This window comes from Labrus bergylta, chromosome 3, assembly GCF_963930695.1.
Source record: "Labrus bergylta chromosome 3, fLabBer1.1, whole genome shotgun sequence".
NCBI lineage: Eukaryota > Metazoa > Chordata > Actinopteri > Labriformes > Labridae > Labrus > Labrus bergylta.
This window is the reverse complement of record NC_089197.1, coordinates 14,050,553-14,075,680: the sequence shown is the minus strand read 5'-3', so window position 1 is coordinate 14,075,680 and position 25,128 is coordinate 14,050,553. Positions and strand designations below refer to the sequence as shown.

The following is a 25,128-nucleotide window of genomic DNA, read 5'->3' as shown; positions in this document are numbered from 1 at the left end:
AAAGTTAAATGGTCTAGATGAATTCACTTGACTATCCTGCACCCTTTACGAGGAGGAAAGTTAACGACCAGAACTCATGACGATATCTAGTTTCATATCATGACGTCAATATGATGCAAAGATATCTCCCATCTTTAATTTCATACGATGGAATTGCACCCTGCTGAAAAAAAGACAACAACTTTTTGGCATCTGAATATGTCTGAGGTTTGGAATAAATGGCTGAGCTCAACAACATTTAGCTAGAGGAGTGTTTATTTTATCTGGATGTTGAAAATGAATCAAACATTTATCTTTAAATGTTCCTGTATTTGATCCATGTTTTAAAAAGCAATAATGGTTTTAAATATCAGATGTTTCTTTATTGTATATTTACTCATTTCAAAGGCAGATACAGACATTTTTATTTAACCGTTTTATTTGTAAAGGGACCAATATACAATATTAAACACAAATCTTGCCATTTGATGCATTTTATGAAAGTTAGCTTAGAGCTAGTTTACATCTGCAGTCCCTCGGCAGGTCGCTGTCGTGTCCTTGTACACTGATCAAATCATGTCAGAGATATAATTGTTAATGTTCATCAGATGTGCATCTTTTGATTCTTTTTCCAAACAGAAACACTGGAAAAGCCAGACTCCCTTAGAGGTCTATAGACCCAAGAAGTTAGAGTTTACAGCCATGCTTTTAGGTGCCCCTCCCCCCTTTTTAAACAAGAATTTTTCCTAGGATTGCTATAATAATCGTGTAGGGTGTTGTCGGCATGCTAAGTTTGCACCAAACACATAGTGTAACTAAGGTTGATAGAAATGCTGATATTAAATTGTGAAAGTGATGGTGCTTAGGTTCCAAAGGCCTGTTTTTTTTTTTGTGTGTGTGTGTGTGTGTGTGTGTGTGTATGTGTGGGATGGGGTGAGGCTCTGTTTAGCTTGCATGTATCAGAAAGAACCATGTTAAAACATAACTGGGAAATGTATGCAATGGTGTTTTGGTTAGAACAAATTTGCATATCATGACAGGATTATATCAATGGAAACTATAAAAAAAGCAATGTATCACTGTTTTCGTGGAAGTCCTGGAGGGTTCAGAGCTTTTCAAAGTTACAGGTAGGGGGGGCACCAAGGAAAAAAGGTTAAGAACATTAAGAATGTTCTAGATGAATTGCCAGATTTACCAATTTTTCCTTAAAAATACATGAAAGTTTCATGGCTATTCAATAGAAAGCAGTTGTTTTCTGGTTTTACTATTATTTAATGGTGGTCAGGATTCATTTCCATTTTTTTATTCAAGCCTTAATATGGTTACAATAAGGAGAAAGATCAATAACTGCTAAAAAAAATACACAATTTTCAATGTACTCAATTTGTGTAAGGTTATTGGTACTAAAATGCATACAGACTACCTTGAAGTACCCAGCTCTCCTCATGCACTGTATCCTCAACAACATGACCATATACAGTATAGGTACACAGTGATGTTGATGCCAAACCGTGTTGTGTGCAACTGAAACAAACACATAAACAAACACCTAAAGCTTCCATTTTAGCACAGTGATCTTGTGGACAAAACATCACCTGACACTGGATGAGCCATGTCAGACCTCTACCTGTCCACGCAGATTATTCTGGGTCTGAAAATACTAAGAATACTAAGGCTAAAGACTTTGTCATCTTCAACTCAGGTTTTCCACAGCTGTCAAGAGGCTGTAATTCATTCCAACGCCTCAGTTTCCTGCCTGTCTCTGCCCCTGGCGAGACTAATGGGTCGTTAATGCGTGTAATGTCCTCACAGATGAAATCAGCAGCAGAAAATACCCGACTGGTCATCTGATAACAGACTGGTGCCAACACATAAACATAAAACTATACACCAATATGTGAAGTGATAGTCGTGTCAAAAGCCAAGCTTCAGTCACTGATGGGCTTTCATAAGATTATGACTGTGTGGAGACATGATCGTAAGACAAGTCTGTGAGAATACAATCTGACATGTAAAGGAAACCTTTGACATCTTGTGAGTGATAGTAGTGAGTGGCACATATGATGATAACCATGATCGTCCTCCCATATGAATATTTGCTAATTAGCACTTACTAGAAGTCAATCAATCAATATTTATTTGCATAATTGTCTGGAGACGCTTTACAAAAGAGCATACAGGATAATATGCAGGAAGGATTTCTCCTTTGTATTCTACGTGTTCCTCCAAAACGAAGTGCATCTGGGTTTTAATTGTTTTGTCATTTTTTAAGTCTACATGAGATGAGTGTCATGATTTACCTTCAAATTTCACCCCATGTGAGCTTTTAAGAGTGCCGTCTGTCAGAAGATCATGAAGCATTTCCAGGTGAATACCTTTTTAGTCTTTAAAATCACATCACTGTTGTTTTTTAAACTAGCTAACATCACAAGATAAAAAGATTCAGACCAGCTAGTGAGCTAAATTAAACAAGGCTCAAACCCACCAAAGCTCTCCAAAGAGTGTTGAAGAAACACAAATATCTCTCCTGAAAGTGCTTTACTCAGTGTTTATAATGTTTAAAATATCAGCTCTGTTTGCTGTGAATGACAACAAGGAATCCTTACTTCAAAACAAGCTGAAGAAATACATTCAGGCTAGTGGCAGCTCCACTTCAAATATGAACAAAGTCCTGTGACAATCAAAAAAAAAAAATCAAAGAAACAAAAGTATATAATTCAACCTTTGAATTGTTCAGCCTGCACTGCTCTGTGTATAATCATGCAGCTTAAATCTGAAGGTCAGATATTAGACTAACAAAGGGCGAGCCAATTTTAGATCTTTTCAATGACTGTTTCAAATAATCAGTTTATAGGTAGCAGCCCTTCTCCCTTCGATACATTTCATGACAAACAACAGAAAATCTAATAATTTCAAAACTTGCGAGAAATTGGTAACAACACGACTCATGCAGCTTATCTGTACAGCGCTATTTGATTTCATAATATTTTGCGATGATTATCGTGTCTAATCACACATTATCTGAATAACTACATTTGCTCATCAGGATGAACCATCCTGTTGTGAGTGTTATGAGGTTAACATACCAATGCTAGCTAAATAAGTGAATGGATGACTGAGTAGATAGCCTCAGTCAATATACACTCAGAAGAGCTTAAACACAAAGTTGTTACTACATTTTTTCACATCAGTGTTTATTTTTATCATTTGTCCTCAGAGATAGCTCTTTGTGACACTAAAATAGCTGCATGCAGTGTGTGAGTGTGAACATGAAGGCAAGATTTCCTATAAAAGACTGTCACTGTCTGAGCGAAGCATTCCTAAAATAACCACTGATTGATTAAAACATGCAACTCCCTCATTCCTGCTGCCACTCTTTCACAATCATCAAGGTAGTTCTAGGAATCATATTAGCACTAGCAGTTTTACACCCTCACCACACACACACACACACACACACACACACACACACACACACACACACACACACACACACACACACACACACACACACACACACACACACACACACACACACACACACACACACACACACACACACACACACACACACACACACACACACACACACACACACACACACACACACACACACACACACACACACACACACACACACACACACACACACACACACACACACACACACACACACACACACACACACACCTCTAATCTACGACCACAGACCTGCACATGCATTGGTGCAACTGTCTGGGCATGTAGAGTGTAACCGAAACCCCTCAGAGACAGAGAGGGCGGAGGAGGAGAGAAAAACAGAGAATATGTGAGGTGAATGAAAATGTAAAAGAGGTGAGGGAGTGACAAGAATCAGTGTGATTGCGGTCTGTCTGTCACTATGGAACAGGTAACTCGACGCTTCAGAGTGAAAGTCCCACTCAGAGCGAGCCGAGCCTTTACTGATGGTTCAGGCCAGGTGTCCATTAGATAGAGACACTCTGTTTTTGGTATGTACACAGGCACTCGTTGCATATCTGGGGACTAGCTTCTAAACACAGGACCACTCTCGCTGGGCAGAGTGTGGGCTAGATGCAGGAAGACCATTAGACACAAACGCCCTCTGGTGGTGAAGACAAAAATAACAGGTCTTACTCAAGTTTCTTTGTATTCTGGCACAAAGAGGAAGAGAAACTTTCTTTATCAAATCTTATTCTTTCTTTTGCCCAATAGCTCTGTCAATATGAAACTACCGTCAAGAGGATGAAAAATAAACAATGTGGTAGGATACAAGAACATTTCTATGTTTCTTAATATAACTGTGTAGGTAAATGCAGAGTGTAAATAAAGGCGGCGCAATGATTCACAATTTCATCGTTATTGCGAACACAGCAAAAGTCTGAATCAATACCAATGAAAATGTAATTATTTTAATAAAAAACAATGTTTCTCTTTCAGTGTGCATATATATATATATATATATATATATATATATATATATTTTACCTATTCATTTGAGGCCTGTGCATAACACCATGTTTTCACACTGTTTTGATGCAGTCAGATGAAGCTTAAGCGAGCTATTACATACCCTCAGGATAATTGTACAAAGCATATTTTTACCATATCATGCAGGCTTAGTATAAATCTGTCTACAGCAGTTGAAACCCCACAAACTGAGAAAGCTGCAATCACAGTTCTGTTTTATGGTCATTTTAATTCAAGCCTGAGCCTTCTGAAACTGCAACAAATCCAATCCAAAAAGGAAACATGAATAATTTGGAGTTTTGTGGCGACCCCCCAAGTGAGAGTCTCACCTTGTATTCCCCATAGATCCAAAATTAAAGAAACCAGCCCTTCCAGCTGCTGGGTCACATCATTTTAGATGACCTATGACCCAGAGGGCAAAGCTTTTCCTTGCTATTTTCTCTTACTTCTGACACCCGCTGCCAAGGCAGCAGAACAGCTCTCCAGTTGCTCAAACCACGTGAACTTTGCCCCTGCCAACTCCCCAGGAAAGGCTCAACTGATCACTATAAACAGGAAGGACATAAAAGAGTTTCTGCAAGACAGCTCTCGGAGGACAAATGTGTTATTCATAAAACAGACGTCAAAATGGTGCACTTGGAGTTGTTAGTGTCTGAAAAAAATATGTTCATTAATCGCATCATCACATGTTGATATTTGCTCAATTCACTTATTGGCTATTGTGCCTGCAGACCCTTAGAAAAACAATGTGACACTGGTACAGGTTCAGTTAGCAGACACTTTGTCCAAAAGAGCTGCTTGAGTGACTTTTAGGGGATGGCTATAAATTAAATTGTAGGGAAAAAAAACATCACAGCAGAAATGCTAAAATTGTTCTACAGTTTCATTGTCCAGAACACTTTGGATCACTGAACATGTAATTTAAGCACATTTCAAGGAAGCTGCTGGAACTTCCACTACAATCAATGAAACTATCATGAGACAAACAATGCATAATCACCACTTAAAGCCACTCAGCCAACAAATCCAGTGTATATCTTCAAACTATTTTCAACAGGAAATGACTCCAGCTAGTGGGCTGTTTTGCTTGAGGCGTATATTTCTTTCAGTATTTCAGTATTTATTGTTTCTTGCCACCTGTGTCCTTTGCAACAGCAGACTGAATAACATATGAATGATCAAAATGAAATAAAATAAAAAGATGGTTCCTGAAGCAGAAGCTCACAACATGCTATGCCTTTGCACAACTCCATGCTGTATGTGTGCTACAGGTAGCTAATAAGTAAGATCCATTCTGCTGCACATCCACTCCACAAACATCTCATGTCCAATGTAGCCAGAGCTTTAGGCATAAAAGTTACTAAGCAAGACAGCTCTCATTTGTTGGTTATTTCCGATGTTTACCAGTTGGCAATACTGATATGTAGGCTATTTGAAAGAATGTTTACAACCACAAAGCCAAGTAGAAATGATAAAGGCTGTTTATTTAATGTATAGGCACATTGTTATTAATATTTAGGGTAAATGTGCCAATTAAAACATCTGGTATTCTTAAATATTAATGTATATATTATAAATTAAGGATAGACAGCACTACCTTAAAAAGAGTGTATCATAGAATAAAAGTCACATTTTGCTTATGTCAGAAAATAATTAAGTTAAAAGCAACAGGTCCAAAATTCCAGGAATGACCATGAAGGCACAGGTTCTGCAGAGCTTTCGCAAAAGAAGTTAAAAAATCCTATTTCCTGTTAAAATGTCAGCAGCCTAGCTGACACATGGTAATAGCCATCATTGAAATAACAATGTCCTGAAGCAGGGGAATTCAAAACATGCAGGGGAATGGGCTTTAGTGGAATGGAGATATTATTCCAGCTGGTGTGATGATGTGGCGATAACAGAGAAAAACAAAGGGCAGACAGAAGCCGTAGGGCTATTAAATGATTTCCAATAAAGAGCTACTGAAGTCACCTAATGCAGAAACACTGCAGTAAATTAACAAGCTAGTAATTTTGGTAAAGAGCGACTATATTTACAAAAACACCCATCAGCATTTATGTGCCATGAATAACAACAGGGGAATGCACACCGGAGGGAATGAGAAACAGAAACAAACTGAAAAATTACAGAGTCTACCACCCGTGTTTATGCATGGTGATGATGCCTTGGCCAGCACCTACAAGTCATCACACACAGGCAAGGCGAGGAATGTATCTGCAGGGATGGTCAAATGTACTCATGCATATACTGAAAGCTATTCCACATTGTTTTGTAGAATTTATTAAACAATAGTTGCTTAATGCTATGTTAAACTTTTATCTGTTATGTGACAACACATTGTTTCAGTTAGAGATTTTAAAAGGTTTTCCTAAAGCCAATTTATGTAACACTCTGCAGTCAAAAAACTCATCCCAGCCATAGAAAGTATAAAACATGGACGTAGTCTCAGTGACAGCATAGGTTTTTGAAGCAGAGTTTTATGTGATGAAGCCCAACTCCTTTGGGGAGACTGTGTATACTGTAATCCTGTGAGTCGGGTTGTACAGAGGCCCTACTCGACTAAACAACATCTGTAAAATAACTTTTGGAGCCAGTACAAATAATGCACACATTATTGTTTAACGATTATCAGAGGGTACTGTAATGAATGATCAGGGTACATTTCTGGACAAGACCCAGCCCTAGAATGGTGTGAACCAATAAAAAGGCATGAGCTTTTCAAAACAAACTGTTTATTTTTTGTACCAGGCTGTAAACGTGATTATTTTCGCTTTCAAAATAGGCATTTTAAATGTTGAATAATATGACTTCCAGGGCCTTAAGAGCAAGCCTCAAGGGGACACTCAAAAGAACTGCAGATTTTTTGCACTTCCACATTGGCTTAATTTTTCACCACCAGAGGTTGATGCTTGATCCCACCAAACATCTGATAAGTGCACTAAAACCATCTAAATGAATTGATGTCTGTAATAGCTTTAAAACATAATGCTAGTGTAGTGAATGATATTTGAGCTGCTATAGAGAATCCAGAAAGGCGATCCAACTCCTGAAAACAACAAGACTCCCGTCATGTGAGATAAGGAGCAGGTAGTCACAGAGCAGGTAGTAACTTGTCCCTAAAGTCAAATGCTCCCACCTCCTTTTCTTTACAATGACCAATTTGTGACTAAGCAGATCTTTCCTGGTTCCAATCAAGTTTCTTTCAATCCGAGTCACTTAAAAGTTAAACGCAAGTTTCTCAGAAAACAGGGTCCAAATCAGATCTTCTATTTTACTGGGTGATAGCTTCTCAGTGCACACTAAATACAATTAACATATTAGAATCAATCCAGTGTAGGTATATGCTTGACAACTGAAAATCTTTGCAATGCAATAAAATGCAGGCATTCAAGCTTTTCCTTTATCTTTTTTTTTGTTTTACAAAATAACTAACAATAAAATAAACTCTGTCATCTCAAATGCCTGGTTCCTCCACATCTTTTGAGTGAGTTACATAAATCATTTATTCTTATAGCGTTTTTTTTTGCCTGTAGGACTTTTGTTGCACTTGCAGTTACATGGTGAGAGTGGTTGTCATTGGGAAAACACGGGGGGACTCTAATACAGCAGAAATAAGAAAACTGCTCATGCTTCGACTTCCCTTAAGTGTTGACGATGGCTGTTCTGCAGCTTCATAACCAAAATAAACACTTGTGTGATAGGTGATGAAAAAAAAAAGATTGTAACAAGCTCCATAAAGTTGATAACAATCAGTCAAAAACAGGAACTCACAGACAAATCCAAAGCAGCAATGTTTAAGATGTTATTTTTTACACAATACAACACAATTCATGTCAGAGACTATAAAGCCCAGCTCTTATATGAAATAAATGAACACCAGTCACTGCCAATTTGCTCTAATTTTTACATCATGTAATAGCAGTTACATCTATGCAAGGTGTAATTTTATTAAAGGCTGCCAAAAAGTTCTTAAACCCACACTTGTCGGTCAAATTAGGCTGTCATTGCCAGGAAAAGTATAGCGTAGACCAGAATGGGGGTGTTTTTGTTCTTGCCAGGTGTAACGGGGAAATTAAAAGTGACGTTAAAGCGGTTCGTTTCAGCTGACAACATTGAACGTTAATTACCCAGCTCTCACTGACTCATGGGACATAGCTTGATATGGCAATTTCTCAACCAATAGTAAATGAAAAGTCTTAAAGAGACGAAAGCCTGAAAGATTTCCACTTGACCAGTGGTAACCTGTGAACTGCATTGAACCCAGCTGTGGAGTTGAAGACGAAAAGAATTAGCGCAACCCCTTCCTTTCTCACGCTGTCTGTTCTATCATAACAGAGTGAAATAAACTTACCAAATGTCACTGCATTAACTTTCTGATAAAGCAGAGACACCTGTTTAATCTGCATGGAGACAGAAATATAAAAAACCCACATAAAGCACAGCATGACAAGGCTTAGTCTGAGCCATTTCACAGCAGTTTGTCCCCCATCAGCAGAATCATTGTGCTCCTGTTGCCCAGCATGCATGACTGTGTGTGTGTGTGTGTGTGTGTGTGTGTGTGTGTGTGTGTGTGTGTGTGTGTGTGTGTGTGTGTGTGTGTGTGTGTGTGTGTGTGTGTGTGTGTGTGTGTGTGTGTGTGTGTGTGTGTGTGTGGGGAGGTCAGCTGCAGCCCACCCAAAGTCAGTTAATAATCTCCCCCCCCTCTCAGATGCTTAACTCCCTCAACATTGGTAATCTCTTCCTCACAAACCCAACATACACAAAATTCATATGATACATAAACAGCCTACAATCTGAACTAAGACTCCTGTACTCACTCAACAAACAAAGATACAAACAGACACACATGATCTCCCCTGCGTGGCTCTCCCACAGAGTCAGCTCTCTGCTCCATGGGGACCGTCACGGGTGAAGCATGGGAACACAGACTGATAACACCCCTGAGATGACCTCATGGCTGCCCGCTGCCCCCATGGAGCCAGACACTAATCCTAAAAACACAGACCGTCACGCTACCACCCACTCTCTACAACCACCACAACATCCAGCCTAAAACAAACTGCTGTCGATCCTGTCTGAGAGCTGGCCTCCTACAGTGAATATACATTAATACCAACGTTAACAAATAGGGATCTGCAATATTACAGCAATGCAGAACTCGCTTGTTATTAGTAAGATCTCAGTCAAACCTTGCCTCGAACGAAGATATCAGCTACTGCTAACCATACTGCCATATAAGTAGGCTGTATACTGTAGTATGGTCCCCTAAACGACTTCTGGTGACCAAATTGTCAACTTAATCAAAGAAACAATCAAAAACTATTTTAACATGCAGATTTAATCTCATCAAATTCCTTCATTACAGAGAAATGCCAAACCCAACAACAAACACATTAACCACACATGACAAAACAAGTTCAACACAGCATGCAGCACAGTTATGCTTTAATCTCGATTATCTTGTTTTCATTATAGTGGGAAGACAAAGTCGTTTGAAATTGAAACTAGATTAATTCCCCAGCCCTACCACAGGGATTTTAAAAAAAGAGACCAAACTAAAGTAAATCGCAGCTACATGACCCACAAATGTCCACCCTTCAAATGTAGAGCTACAATTGTGCTAATTTGAGTAAATATGCAAATTAACACAAATTAGCATCATACATGACATTCATGTCACTGGCAAAAATTTGAATCCCCCAGAGTGAACTGGATTCTTTGAACTATTTTTATATTGTTGTATTATGCAAGAATACGCTACACTCTGGTAAACACAAATTAAGGTGAAGCCTTTCTGTCATTGGTTAGAATGGGAAACCCAAAAGGCATCCAACAGTTGTAAATCAAACATTGAACCACATAAGCAAGCTTCATGGAGCACAATTATGCTACCCAGAGGACCTTTTTTTGGACATTCAACAAAATGTCTCTTGGTTTTCTTGTTTTTTTTGTGTGGTATCATAAATATCGCCTCAAAGAGCCTCTAGCAGAATTCTCAAATCTCGTTAATAACATTAATCACCATCTCAGCCTACTCACAAGCCAGTAATTGCTTTTTACTTCAGGTGTTAATAACGTTACAGCTACAATTTCAGTCAATGCAATCCACAGGCTCACCTGAAGGAGCATGTTATAAACCCTCAATAAATTGTTCTCAAGTTATACGTTGGTATGCATCTTGTATGTAGTCAACCAGAGTTTGAACTGCGGCATTAGAAAACGACAAAACCATCAAGCTATGGAAAAGTGACTGCTAAGCCTTCTAGGATCTTTTGAGCCATTCATATTTTTATATTTGTCCTTTTTATTTTATAAATACAAATTTTTTTCTACCTTTTTGTTGTAAGAGAAGAGGACTTGTTTTCTAATGGAGGGCTCCTGCGGGGGTTGCAGGGGGGCTTTTCAGGTGACGAAATTCAGCAGAGGTTAACTACATAGGACTGAAGTCCACCATGAAGTCCTTTAAAAGACTACATGGTGATTATGTCTTGATAAAAAGACATGAATAAAATCTTTAGCTCCCATGCTATTAAGTATGACAAAACAGAGCAATTTTAAAATCAAGTACAGCAACACTTCAGCTCACTGCTGTAAATCAATGGAAAAATGTTTTCAAATAGAAAATTGTGAAGTTTGACATCCACTTCATTCATGTGCGACTGCAATCTTTGCTTCATTGTTCAGCAAGAATAACATTTTCCAGACAAGACAAAAGACAGACCAGTAATTTAATTTGACAGGATTGTCAGGGGAGATTTTACAACCAAAAACATTCAGTCAATACCAACTGAAACCCACAGAGTAAACAAAACTCATTTTTAAAAGGAGAGAGACAGGAGGAAAGAGGTTTTTATAAACCCTGACTCTTTTAACCACCATCATCAAAAGAATAAGAACGCCTGCTGGGTCCTTCCGAATTAAAGCCTAAGCTTGCTGATGAAAGTTTTTAGTTCATGTTCAGTAGGTGCTCAGTGCCCGGAAGACTCCTTAGCATCTTTAGAAGGTTTCCCCATAGGTAGGAGACTGCAAAGTACAAATTATAACTCTGGACTAGTGTTAATTATCATTAAATCAGCAAATGAATAATGCACATTTGAATAATTCATTCTGATTCACATCTTTAGAGATACAAGAAGTTTGCTGCCTTCACATCTACTTGCTGGAAGAATAAACTGAATATCCTTTATTGTGCCTCTGCACAATTTTTTAACACAATTCATCAGAAAATTGAAAGCAATAGGAGTTCTCTCCCAGGGTTGAAATTGCAGCAGGAGACAATTACAAATCTCTCCATAGAGCCACAAAGGCCCCCTGAGCCTTATAACCCCCATCATGTGATTATAGGCAGTTGAAAGATCAGAAAATCTTGTTATCGTAATGGTTCAATTTCTGATGACGCATGTAAACTATAATTTCTGGCGGCTGTTCCTGTGCCAACCAAATAAGTTGCAGTTTTGCACAGTTTGGAGCATTCTGAATATGATTGAGGATGTCAGAAATACTCAATTTGAAATGGCTTTCTGCTTGAAATGCCCAGTATTAATATATAGTGTCTTAAATCATTTTAATGAAGAATGCATATAAATGTAAGTGAATAAAACAGGCGTTCCAACTAGTTGTCTGTTTATCAACTCAATGGGGATTATTAAAAGCCTGTGGCATTTGAGGTGCAAGGGCAGTACAGGAAATGGCAGGGGTTAGCATTTGTCAAAACAAAAAAACAACCATATATATTTGTTGTATAACTTGCAAACTATTGTTCAGGGCTTTGAATGGATCATACACAGTTCAGACATATCAGTTCAGAAAGCTAACAACAATAGAGCATTCAGACAACAACAAACATCAACAGGCTGAATAACATTTATTTTCAACCGGTCGGAACAAACTAAACTTTCTGCAGTTAGTTTCAAGGTGATTGTGTTCAGTAGGTGCTCAGGGCCCTTAAGACTCATCACCAGCTTGAAAAAGGCGAACAGCTGAAAAACATTTATTTTCAAAATGTGTCTGAGTACACCTGAGACCCACAACTGTGGCAAGCTCCTGTTGTCGTGTTATTCAAAAAACAAGATTGATCTTACACAAAAGGTTTTCTTTTTGTACAAATTTGGAAGGGAAAAGAGGTCTTTAAATCAGCTTTAAAAAGTAGATTTTCTTTCTTATATAAAATGAATGATGTTGATTGCAACACTTTCAAAAACTGAGACACTTTAAAAACATATTTTTGTAAGGTAAATTCCTAAAAATATTTCTGCTACTTCAAAACCGAGTCACTGAAAGCAACAACACAATTCTTACAGCAGAGATAAGTGCTTAGCGGCTTCAGAGTCCCATTCCCACCCTCCTTTAAAAGAACACTGAAATCAGAGTTGAGTTCAACCTCCAAACGATACAGTCAAACTCTATGTGGTTCCTCTAACCTCCCCTGCAATCATCAGCTCCTCCACACCTGGGGGGGGGGGGGGGGGGGTGTGGGTTGGGGAGGGGTGGCTTCATGAGGACCAAGATGCAGGAAAATATGAAGGCATTCACCAAACTTTACTCACACATTAAAGTGAGTTCATTTCTACTCCAAAAGCAGACCTCATACAAGTTGATGATACAGAAGTAAATAGTTTCAGTTCAGTTACACATGAATAAAGAGCCTTGCTGCCATGTAAGATGTGAGACACGTACACTAATACAATCGAGTTAAGTGTATGTATACATGTTGTCAACACTGGAGAGGCAGCAAATACTTTAATGAATGCTTTATCTTTGATTCACCCCTTTCATTGCATTGTGCTGCGTCTTTGTCTGAGGGAAGCTGCTCATTAGATGAGTATGAACCCTTCTCTGATGAAGGTTTTGCAAAACTAAATTACCTGTTTTGACGATGAGTTTTTTTTTTTTTTTTTGTTGAGACTGCTTTCAAACTAAGCATGCAAAACAGGAGAACACTTACAAGTCTGAGCCTCTCTGTCTAAGGTTTCCTGAAATACTTTTAAAATATATAGGGGGAACGAGAACAGAACAAAATACATAAAAATAGGAGTTGTTAAACCATAACAGCTGTAGCAGTAAAAAAAAAAGGTTCAATCACAGAATATGCTGATGGAGTGCAGGCTGCAGCCCAGCAAAACAATATTTCCAATGGCACACCCTTACAGGGCCGGACAGTATGGCAAAATATGATTACATTCACTTTTACATGTTGTTGAGTATGAATATTTATCAGAACATAAAATGCGATAATGTTGCAAGTTTGAAGACTGTCCTGTAAATGACCTTAAAAAACTAGAGGCCTTAGTGTAATAGTATGGTTGGTTAATCTGACTAAAATTTAACTTCACACATTTTGAGACTGTAACTTCATTTATTTAAAGTCAATATGATAGAAGCCCTAAATGTAGCTGTGAAAAAAAAAAAAACATTTCTCAGTGACTCTCGTAGGAACTCAAAATGGCAAATCTAATTTCACTCAATCTGTTATTATCATGCACTATTCATTATCCAACATAATCAGAAATGATTAAATAAAATGTGAAATAAAGCAGTATCGCTTTAAAAATCAGCAATTATTTTACAGTGTTACAGGGGCTTCGATCTGAACTGTCACATTTAGCTTGTTTCGATCTTAACTGGGAGACATCAATTGATTTAATCCCTTCATCAAGTTAAGAAATATTAAAAAAATTACTAAGATTTGTAAGGTGATGTCTACAGGACTTTCAAAGTTAAATCTCCGGTGTGCAACTAAGAGGGGTGACCCATTGTGGAATACAGAGCCTCTGTCGACTGCCAGTCTCACAGTCGAGCACAAAGATAATTATTATACACAGAGTTGCCTGTTTCTCCAAATAAGTCATGGCTCATACGCCTATCTTGGTTTGAATATCACTTTATTCATATTTTCAATTCAGTTCTGAAAACCACTCGCACTTTGAATCAATCTGCTTAGTGTATGCATGAAGAAATCACCCTGAAGTATTGATTAAAGCAGCCTATCCATGTTTAGAGAATTTCATGGGCTGCAAGAGATGTCAGTCATCGGCACAGTCGTGTGCAATTGGTCAGAACATATCATATTGGCTGTTATGAGGTTTGAGCAAGAGGTCAGCAAAACAGCTGAGTTTCTTGACGCAATCTGCGGATCTTTATGGATGTAATGTGTTTGTAATGTGTAATGTATTAAATCTTTTACTGGATTGAATCATGGGGACCTGTAGTCGGTGGATTATTATGATCAGGAGAGTTCAGTAATTCTCCAAATGACATTGTCTGTTTATCGGTGGTCTGATAGATAGGTAGATCGTTGCTGCTGTGGTGGTTGAATCTGCACACACTGGGCCGTAAGTGGGTGTGTCTTCTTTGTTGTGCAAGGGCATTATCATTATATGGTCACCTTAATGCAGCCTTAATGAGTGAGAAAAATGATGGATGACGTCTTATCATAGAATACATTGTTATTCCAAATCTAGAGGGCAAATTAGCTAAATGATGTGGTTAAACTCAAATGAGAAATATGGATAAACGAGCGCAAAAAACAACAACAAAAACATTTGATGATCAGTTGAAGAATCAGGCTCTAATACATAAATCCTAGTCAAAGACATAACTAGTGATATACATAATAAGGTGAGGTTCAAGGTATTTAATGAAACCAGAGGGATCTAGCTCCAAACAGTCCTTCCTGCTGAAGTGCCCCTTAGCAAGAAATTAGATCCCTGTTTACTTCAAAGGCAGAGTTTAAAGTTTAAAGCTGCAAGCAATACTGTTAATCCAATAATGCTTCTTCCTAACTCCTAGCTTTCTGAAAGTATGCAACAACAGAAATCAAACAATAAGAACTTGAGTTACAGAAAATGAAACTGTTAATAATTGTTTCCCCACAACAGCTCTGTTACATGCACTCTAATAAGACAGAAATGTGAAAAAGCATGTGAGCAAGTTTTGTGTCATTTATGACACATCTTTCACAGCAACATAAATACATTATTTATTCTTAATCCTCTGAAAATTACAAATTGCAGGGCGAAAAGCAGAAAATATTCTGCAAGTTGACTCTAGCTGCTACAAAAAAAAAAAAACGTCCTGTGCCATTAGCAGCAATTGGAAGGATCTTTTACTTCTTCAGTCTGAAACATTATCATAACTTAAAGCCACAGTGATCAGCTCAGAGCAAACAGTATTTGCAACATCACAATGGCAAAGTATCACATCAAAGATCAGGTTGTGGATTAAAACAAGGGGTAAACTGAGTTATGTAACTTGGAGAGGCATCTTTTACCACAAATCACTCTAAAAACGACACAACTAAAAGAATGAGTCAGTAAAGAAACATTAAAACTTCTTTATTGGATGAATTAACTGCTCTGACCGTTGACCATAATCAGATTATATTTAATCTGGGATCAAAGATCCAAATAATCAGCCTGCATAAATGAGATTTGTTTGCATTACAGGGAGTGAAGCACAAACTTCAACATGTCTGTGATGATTATCGCTGAATGTCTGTGGTCTTAAGAGGTGTGGCACCCGATGACTTTCATTTCAACTCGCATAATCCACGTCACATTTAAAAATGACTCAAACGTTTTCCTGTGTAAAGAGTTTCATTGGTGTTACAAATTAAAATGTACTGTGACAGGCCTAACAATGTGTTGAGTGCATTTCTAAATTTAAAAAAGAGCTGTTTGGGAAGTGTTAATATTTTCATACTTTTTTTATTACTGAGCGTTTAAAAAAAACTGTTCAGTTTATTCTTTTTACATTTTGACAAAGTACCTGAACTATTAAAAAAAAACTGTGTTGACACTGTCACCATTCTGTTAAGAAGCTAAAAACCAGAGGCACAATTTAGATCACATGGTCTGTCTGCTGCAAGTGCATGTGTGCCCATGTGCATGCACCCACCAGTTTAACAAAACAAAGAGCCAATCACTAGTCTATACAATGTGCCAACAACACCAGAAGAAGGGGCTAAGCATTCACTTGCCGTTCTTTAGATTCAGCCAGTCTGTTTTTTTCTAATCAGATTTTTTCTTTTTATCAAACAAAGTCACCTCTCGACTCCTAACAAAATATTTAATCACTGCCCTCAAATGGAAATGTTTAGAGTCACACCAGCATCTAAACCCTGCAATGGATCACTTTTTCTTGATCCATGGCCACATTACATACATCTAAAGATTTATTTTTGGGCTTTCTGCCTCCATTTGATAGGAAAGTGGACATAGCGGGAAACTGGCGGGAGAGAGCTGGGAACGACACACTGGAAAGAATCCACAGGCCGGACCTGAACCTGGGCCGCCCGCCAGAGGACCTAGGCCTCCACACCCGGGGCTGGACCCGACTGCTAGGCCAACCGTGCCCTGTAAATCTGAGATATCTGATTAAATGTGAAATTTAAAATACACTATCACAACAGACATGAACAGTGAATCAATACTACAGGGAATTGTTGCTGAACATTAAAAGACAGAACTCCTTGTTCCTGTTCCCATTACCGATGTATTAAGTAAACTCTTGAGAGATGGATTTTGAGAGCCACATAAAAATAGATATCAATTAACAGAGGATGAGCCTTGCAAATCCAGACCTGTTTTCTTTTCATTGAGGTCTGTCAGGCCCATGGAGCAAAAGAGCTTTCTGAGAAAGACACATCACATGAAAAAACATGGACATGGACAGTCACACTGAGGTCACCCATTTGTTTGTAAAGCAGATATTGAAGCATGTGGATGCTGGAAATTCTGTCTCAACCTTACTTTTAGTCAACCTAACAACAGGCGAAGAGTTGGAGCTGAAACGAGTTTAAAACATCCAGACAAACAGCTACACTGCAGCAACCATATGTCATGTCTGCCAAGCGCCTGATTAATAAATTACCCCCAGTACAGTGTGTGAAGCCATGATCTAATCAGACCAATTTCATCTGACTGTTAACATTTATATTTCTGCTGTAAAAACAGGTATTTTTATTGGGTGTGAATGTGACTTCGGGTGCTTCTGCAACCAGCCTATACACTTGACAAGACTCAATGAACTGCAGGTTTTTACCCTTCGGCAATGGCTTCATTTTTCAACTTTGGAGCTTGCTGCTTGAGCCTCACGTACAAAAAAGTGGAGTCCCTGTATGACAGGACAGATGTTTGTTGTGACAACAAACTGTGACTGTGACAGCTCAGATGAATCCCAATACTAACCAGGAAATCCAGTTGCTCACATTTTCCTCCCATAGCTCGCCTGTCCTCTCCCCTCTCTAGATACAAACTCTGTATTAGAGCCAAGTTTTGCTGAAGTGGAAACATTTTTTTTGCATATTTCCTTTAGAAATCTGGGTTTATGTCCAGCTAAGGTGTTGGAATTATGTCAGTCCAGACATAAAACATCAGATTGTATTCGTGTAGAGGATATCTTGAAAAGACATTTAGGCATATTCAATTACGTCTTTTAATAACGTCTTTCCTGTTGATAAGCAACAGCCTGACATATGCCAATTTCAATTCAAACAATAGAATGATCACATTCTTGGAATTTGTTGCCAAAATCTACAACAACAAATAAATAATAACGCTTAAAATGAAAGCCTTGTTTCTTAATTTACATTTTTGGCCAGTTTAGAAAAGATAAAGGAATCTCCAGTGGTTGATGCTCAAAGCATCTACTGTTGCCATGATAATACATTTCAAATACAATATGTGAATCCCAACTGTTTGGGGCAGATGTGGTGTATGACTCAACAGTGAATTGTAAAAAACTGAAAAATTTCACTGAAAATCTGTTAGATAACTAGAGTAAGCTATGAAAAGGATAAATTAAAATAAATACTGATAACAATATAATTATCAAACCAAGCTGCCAATATACTAGAGTAATTTCCTGTAAACATGTTATCTATTTTTAAAACTAATTTGACAATTTATTTATTCATTGCTATTATTTTGGACCATTTCTGCCTTTATTGACAGGACAGAGAGACAGGAAATATTGGGAGCAGAGAGTAGGGGTTTACATGCAGAAAAGTCAGACTCAATCCGAGGGGACTCAGTCTGACTTTGCTGCATGTCAACCCCTGTGAGGACTGAAGCCTCCACGCATTGTTTGGGCGCAGGCTCTATCCCCTGAGCTAAACTGGGGCCTTTACACTAAAATGAACCAAATTTTGAGGAAATGTGATACATTTAGATATCATCAGCAAGTTGCTCAACAATTAGAGCAGGACCGCTTTATTGTTAGGCCAAAAGGTATTGGCCTATTAAAAATATACAACACTAAATAATCACAAGTTGCTGTTCAGTCATACTTTCTCTGTCTAATTTAAAAAACTAGTATGAAACCTTCTTTGTTTGTACATAATTAATCATGACATTGTCAGTAATGATATGCCTTTTCATTAATCAGTCTTCAGAGAATAAATAATTGCTACATAAGACTTTAACAAAAACTGGAGCCCTGCCTGGTGCAAACCCGAGCCAACACTCCATCCTTGCTGTTGTTGAGGGAATAAAAAAGCCCTGGCATTTTGTTTCCTGGTTTCTAAGCGTTCAGCTTTGTTTTTCAGATACCTTAAATTGTTTGGCAAGCTTATTTAACATTCCTTGGCTGAAATAAGCGTGTGCCAATAACTTTTATGGTTATCATAGTTGGAAAAATAATGACAGCATGTGATAACACAGAAAATGTCACAGTCAGTTTATGGATTATTTGCTTAAAAATGTAAAAATAAATCAATGAATTCTTGCTTGAGGAGATAAGATAATACATTTATTAGAGTGGAGGAGGATACCGTTTCCTCAGCAGATTTGTTTTCTATGGACAGCTAAACCTTGTTTACATATATTATTCCCGCTCTCCTTTCCCTTGCTTGAAAAATGCTGGTTTATTTTTCTTGATTATGAGTCAGTTACCCGCTCAGGAAGAGTGAGTGAGTTTGCCTACAGGGCATTTATACCAATGAGAAGGGCATGAATCTAAAGCTCAAAACTAGGACTCAATCTTCTAATAAAACACTGTGACGCTGTGATTTGTTTTCTAAAAACAACAGTTTCAGTTAGGACTGAAGCAGCGTTGATGATCTCAAATGTTATAAAAAGGATCGATCTGCCTTTACCTTTTACTTTATAAATGAGCAGTGACCTACATTGGTGTGTCCGTAAAGGCACTACCATCCGTCTGCTTTTCATTTGGTATCTGCCTGCACAGTGGAATGTAGTGGGGATCATCACTCAGACCTGTGTAAATGTCTTGTCTGTCTCCTCACAGCTCTCCTCCAGACTCTCCTGGTGCAACTTTTACAAAAGAAAGTTGCACAGAGATTGCCACAGGGCACAACAACAGCCTGAAATTCGAATGGTTGTCTCTGCTTCTTGCCGTAGGGGTGAGGCGACTATCAATGCAGATACAATACAATTTCACTCCTGAAAGGCTCTCTATGAAAAGGGCCAGATAGTTTACCGCACACAGTTCCTCTGGCTTTGTGCCTTTCTCATGGTAATTGCTGGGAGCGGAGAACAGAGTGCAGTGCCAAACACCCACTGCATGTTGAACTGTGCAGAATTGTAATGCCTGTCTATTCAGGAAAGTTCAAAGGCCAGATTCATAGATTTTGAATAAATAATACAATATTAAGGTCCACAATGAGTTTGCTGAACATAGTTTAAATGCATTGACCTGAAGAATATTCGAAACAGTATTGTGTATTGTGTTGTTTAATCAGTACTCTTGGGTGTTAAGTATGCACTCTTAACTTAGACAGAAAAAAAAATGTAACATTCCTGCAGGGACTCAAAGTGTATCCATGGTGCTCTACAGCCTCAAAAGCTAATTGAGACCTAAGACCTACCTCTATATAATATAGGGTTGTTAGAACACAGGGAACCTTAGGCTTGCCCTTTTCTGTTATACCTAAGTAAATATGTTGTATGCCAGGCTTGTCGATGCATAAATAAAAGCAACATTTGTAGACAGCTAAGGTGGTGTAAACTAGTGACACTCGGACACCTCACTGTGTGAAAGGCGTGGTGTTTATTACCATTCTAAAGAGCAAGAAACAAAAGACACCTTCTCCATTTAGCCACGTCCTGCCCTGTGATTATCTTAAGTATTAGGCTGAATAAAAGGGAACACACATGACATCACGGTGGGCGGAGTCACTGCACTTTGAGCCAGCGAGTGGCATAAAGCACGTACTGGTGTGTTAGAAATCAATGAGAAGTAAGCAATAAACTGCTTTAAATTAGCCGTGGTTTAGGAAGTTAGGGTATGAAGACGTTCTCTTTGTAGGCGATATAGATCATCAGCTGATTTGTGACATTACGTTAATAAAGACGCAGAAGACGAAGTGATCAACCCTCCGTAGCGTCTTCTGAGGTAGTAAGAGAGGCGAGACGGTGTTGAGCCGAGCCAGTGGAAGTGCACAGCGCTGTGTGTGCGTGCAAGTCTGACTAGGCGTGTATGTGGAGCTCCTGCTGAGCCATGCTTCAGCAATGCCGAAACACAATGTGAATGCACAGACAGGGACACTAATATCACGCCATAGCGGAATCAATATGAATGTGCAAAGATCTGATATGGCTGAGCTTAGTTACGGTGCATAATTAGGCAGGGCTATGGACAAACCGGAAATGTGTTGACAAGCAGACGGGCTGTGTTGTGAGATGCCAAAGACCCATGTTGATTGACAAGGTATACAGTCATATTACCAGATTTTGCACAAATATGACTCTTCTCTACAGCCCGTTGTTGAGCCTGAGACATAACTTGTGTGAGATGACTTTCTGCACCCGGTAAAGCTGCTAAACATGAGACAACGATGACACCGATACCAATACAGCCTAACATTACATTGCAATCTGTTATGAATAATATATGCAGGGACTCAGTCACGCTCTCTTTTTCTCTTCCGGCTTCATCCGTCACCGTTTTCTTCCATCTCTAAGCCTCAGCTTAGCTCTTAGCTTTAGCTATGGTATCAAAGAGTACTGAGATGAGCAAACTGGCTAGTAAATGTAAAGCTATATGAACTTCTTGTGAGAGAACCATAGCCTGCTGCCAAACTTCTACAGCGCTGTAAGCAACAATCGATCTGTGGACATGGGAGAGACGCTATTCTGCCTGTTGAAAGTTGTTGTACTAGATCGCCTTTGACATTTTAAGATGGAAAAGTTCAGTACTGTTGCTTTAAACTGATCTAAAACACAAACATTAACCATTATAAACACCAGTCGTAGAAAATGAATCAGTAAGCATTTCAATAGCTGTTGTATTAGTCTAAGTCATTCCCTAACACAAATGATGCACCAATTAATGTTAAGGCAAATCATGAAACTATCCTATAGTTTGTTATGGTGCTGTGAAAACAACAGAAACATGTTTTTTTAACATATATTGAATAACTTATAAAACAAGTGCAGTCAAAATTCATCTCACAATCTAAAATTCACCAATAACATTTAAGGATCGTTTTAAGATTCAGTAGGATTTGCTCCTTGTCTTTGCCATTCAGTAGATTAATGTTGAGTCTTTGGGTTTGGACTGTTCTGCAGTGGGGGGGGGGGGGGAGAGGAAATCTCAAGACACATTTTGGGCTCCTGGAAAAATGTAAATGTATTTTTTTTCACATCATTTTGACAATTCAGAGTAATGCCTTCAGAGTAAGCAATAACGCATGCACCCTCCCTGAAACATTATCCTCCAACTGTTGTATTAGACTCCACACGTTTTTTTTTTTGTTTGTTTTTTAGCTATGAGTAGTCTACCAAATGAATAGCAACTGAGCCTCTTCCCAGAGGTGAGCAGCTCATTTGCAGACGAAACCTCTCGGATCTTTACAACACGTAAACAAAACCTCGGTCCGTGTTTTAGGAAGCATGGTTGTCCCACCTCGCTACAATCAGGAGACAGACACTGCTGGCACTGATTTTGCTTTCCTCCCGACCGCGCTTTAGGAAGAACAATAACACGGCCAGCTGATATAGATTTAGACCCTGCCATGGAAACGTGAAACAAACAAAAAAAAGCATGCTGTGTAGTAGGTAACTTTGCTGGGCCACATCCAGCGCAGAGGTGCAGGTGCCTAACTTGCTGGCGGTGTGTTTTTTTTCCAGCCACACAACAGCAGCAGCCTCAGCGGGAACATGACCGCCTTTAATGTGGTTGTTAAGGACAGGAGGTCAGGGTTTTCTAACAAGAACCTCCGCAATGTTAAAACACAACGAATGGGCTTACCATTACTAATGTCGTTACTCGCAGTTATTTCAATAGCAAGAGACGGGGAAATTAGCTAAACTTTGTCAAAAAAAAAAAAAAAAAAAAACTTACTGTGATCGTAACTTCGTGCTTTTTCAATCGATACTTGAGGCTCTTCATCTTGTTAAATGTTGGTCTGTGGTTTTAAAAGTTTCCTTTGGTGATTAAAATCATAAATAGTATATAAAAAAAAAAACTTTCCAGAAAGTTCGACGTAGTAAGTTTTCATCTATCCCCTTTTTTTTTCCTCCCAGAGCGAGTTTCACCTGACGCCTAACCGCAAAACACTGCTCGCATTTTGATTGACACTTGTAGAAGCCAGTCAAACCGAAGACTTCGCGGCCTGTTCAATTTTTGATCCAATCGGCAACGTTTGAGGGCGGGACTTCCTTGTCCAGGCGGTCGCGGGGAGAAGTTGGAGACATGCTGGGACAGGGAAGGAAAAACCTGGCGTGACGTCAGGCTTAGGCTACCTGAAGACCGAGAACACCTGGATTCATTTCCTACAAGTCTGTGAACAAAGTGCTACACATCTTTCTATCCCAAGTGTTTAATGTAAAAACGCCTTATTTTGGCTTCTGTAATAACCTGTAATTTAGCCTTCACTAAATTATCTTAAAAAGCTAAACTGTTGGTTGGTTTTCTTTCTGACATGCGTCACGGAACAAGTTCCCTGTACCGTGGACTTCACGTGTTGACATGGCATGATATGACATGAGGTAGCCTAACTTAGTCCTGTTATTTACATGTTAGCTTTGTGAATCCTTTAATTAGAGTTCCTCACTGTCTTGTCCCTTTTAACAGTTTCAGTGTCGCTGCCTTTACACATTATTGTAATTCATGAATATATGGGATCGTACAGCTTGAATGCCAGAAGAATAATCAACACACAGCTACATTTCCATGTTATATTGCTCTACTTTGTACTCTTTTGACAATCACATGTCCCTCATTAACAGTGTGTAGTGAACTTAGTGATGTACCTGCAGAAATGATTCTATTAACATACAATCCTGATCCAAATCCAAAAGCCACCAATAACTGTTATTATTCTAATTATCAGGTTTACATTAAAAAGAAAAGCTTGTGCATTTATTTAAGAAATGATTCAGCATGTATTGCTATATGTGAATGATTCATAAGGGAGCACTGACATTAATTTTCTACATTCATGAATTTTACATTCTTGATATTTAACAGCCTGTTTTTACGCAGAGCCAATACTACTTTATTCAGAGGGAAGCAGATGATAAGCTCTCCTTACTGTCTATATCCAATACCTTTAATATGCAGTCATATTCATCAGCATCTAAATATAAAAAACTGTTGGTTTACATAACTTAACATTTATCATTTATCTACATTCACTGCATTGATTAAATATCTGAAATATCGAATAGCCATCTACTTCTTCACACACCCTACTTTTATCTTCAGGAAAGAAGTTGTACAATATTTTCTGAGAAAAAAATCCCTCTTAGTTTAGTTTAGAAATATTGACAATAAAGGCTGTACAGTTCAATATTCACTTCTACCAACAAAAGCATGTTGCAAACCACCACCTTTATCACACAATACCAAACTGATAAAGACCAGCAGATAAAAAGTTAAAAGGAAGAATGTGCGTGATGTGTTCAAGGACATCAAGACATTTTACAATTCTCCGACTCAGCGTTTTCTGTGATCTCTCCTTGAACTTCTTTATCCTTCCATTTGACGTCAGTTCAGAAGAACACAGAAAAGAAATAATCATTGTGAAACATAATGACATTAAACTGCACAGACAACTCAAAAGATGTTATTTACAACCAGAGCAGAATTTCATACCTTAATGTAATATGTTCTAAATATCCTTGTAAACATTCAAACCAATCATTGTATAGAATTATATATTACTATGTTGGGTTTATTTATCGTATTTGGTGGTTTTTGTCACCAGCCAAGCTTAAAATACTGAACAGAGACATTTTAAAGGAGTATATCAAATACAAAACAAAATTGTTATGTTGTTTATTTTAAAGACTAAACATAATTTGGTCATTATGTCTGCAGATACATTTGACTGTTTTCCTGTTGTTCTCAATATCACATGTAGTCACAATTAAATTCAAATGTAAATAAAATTAATGCAGACAGAACAAATATATAATATATATATATAAATGATACCCTAGAAAGAAAAGATGGTGAATAGAGAGGAGGTGGTACATGGACTGCACTTATATAGTGCCTTTGTTCTAACCACTCCCTGTTCACATGGATGGATGGATAGATAGATAGATAGATAGATAGATAGATAGATAGATAGATGTGAAAGTGAAATGTTTTTTAAATTGTCAATAAATTGTAATCAATCAATTATAATCCTAGTGACAGTATGTGGAGAGGTACTGTTGTATTCACAGACTCACAGGACTCGACATCTTTGAACACCTCGCTTTATTCAGCCCA

At 38.2% G+C, this 25,128-nt stretch overlaps 1 protein-coding gene across 1 annotated transcript in view; it reads right to left on the bottom strand.

The window, feature by feature from the left end:
* uacab (uveal autoantigen with coiled-coil domains and ankyrin repeats b) overlaps positions 1–22,946 on the bottom strand; it is a 45,883-nt gene extending 22,937 nt beyond the window's left edge. The window contains exon 1 of the mRNA XM_020641206.3: positions 22,750–22,946. Within this exon, the coding sequence (XP_020496862.2) occupies positions 22,750–22,797 (48 nt within the window). The 5' untranslated portion in view covers positions 22,798–22,946. The remainder of the gene's footprint in view (positions 1–22,749) is intronic.
* Positions 22,947–25,128: the final 2,182 nt, after the last annotated feature.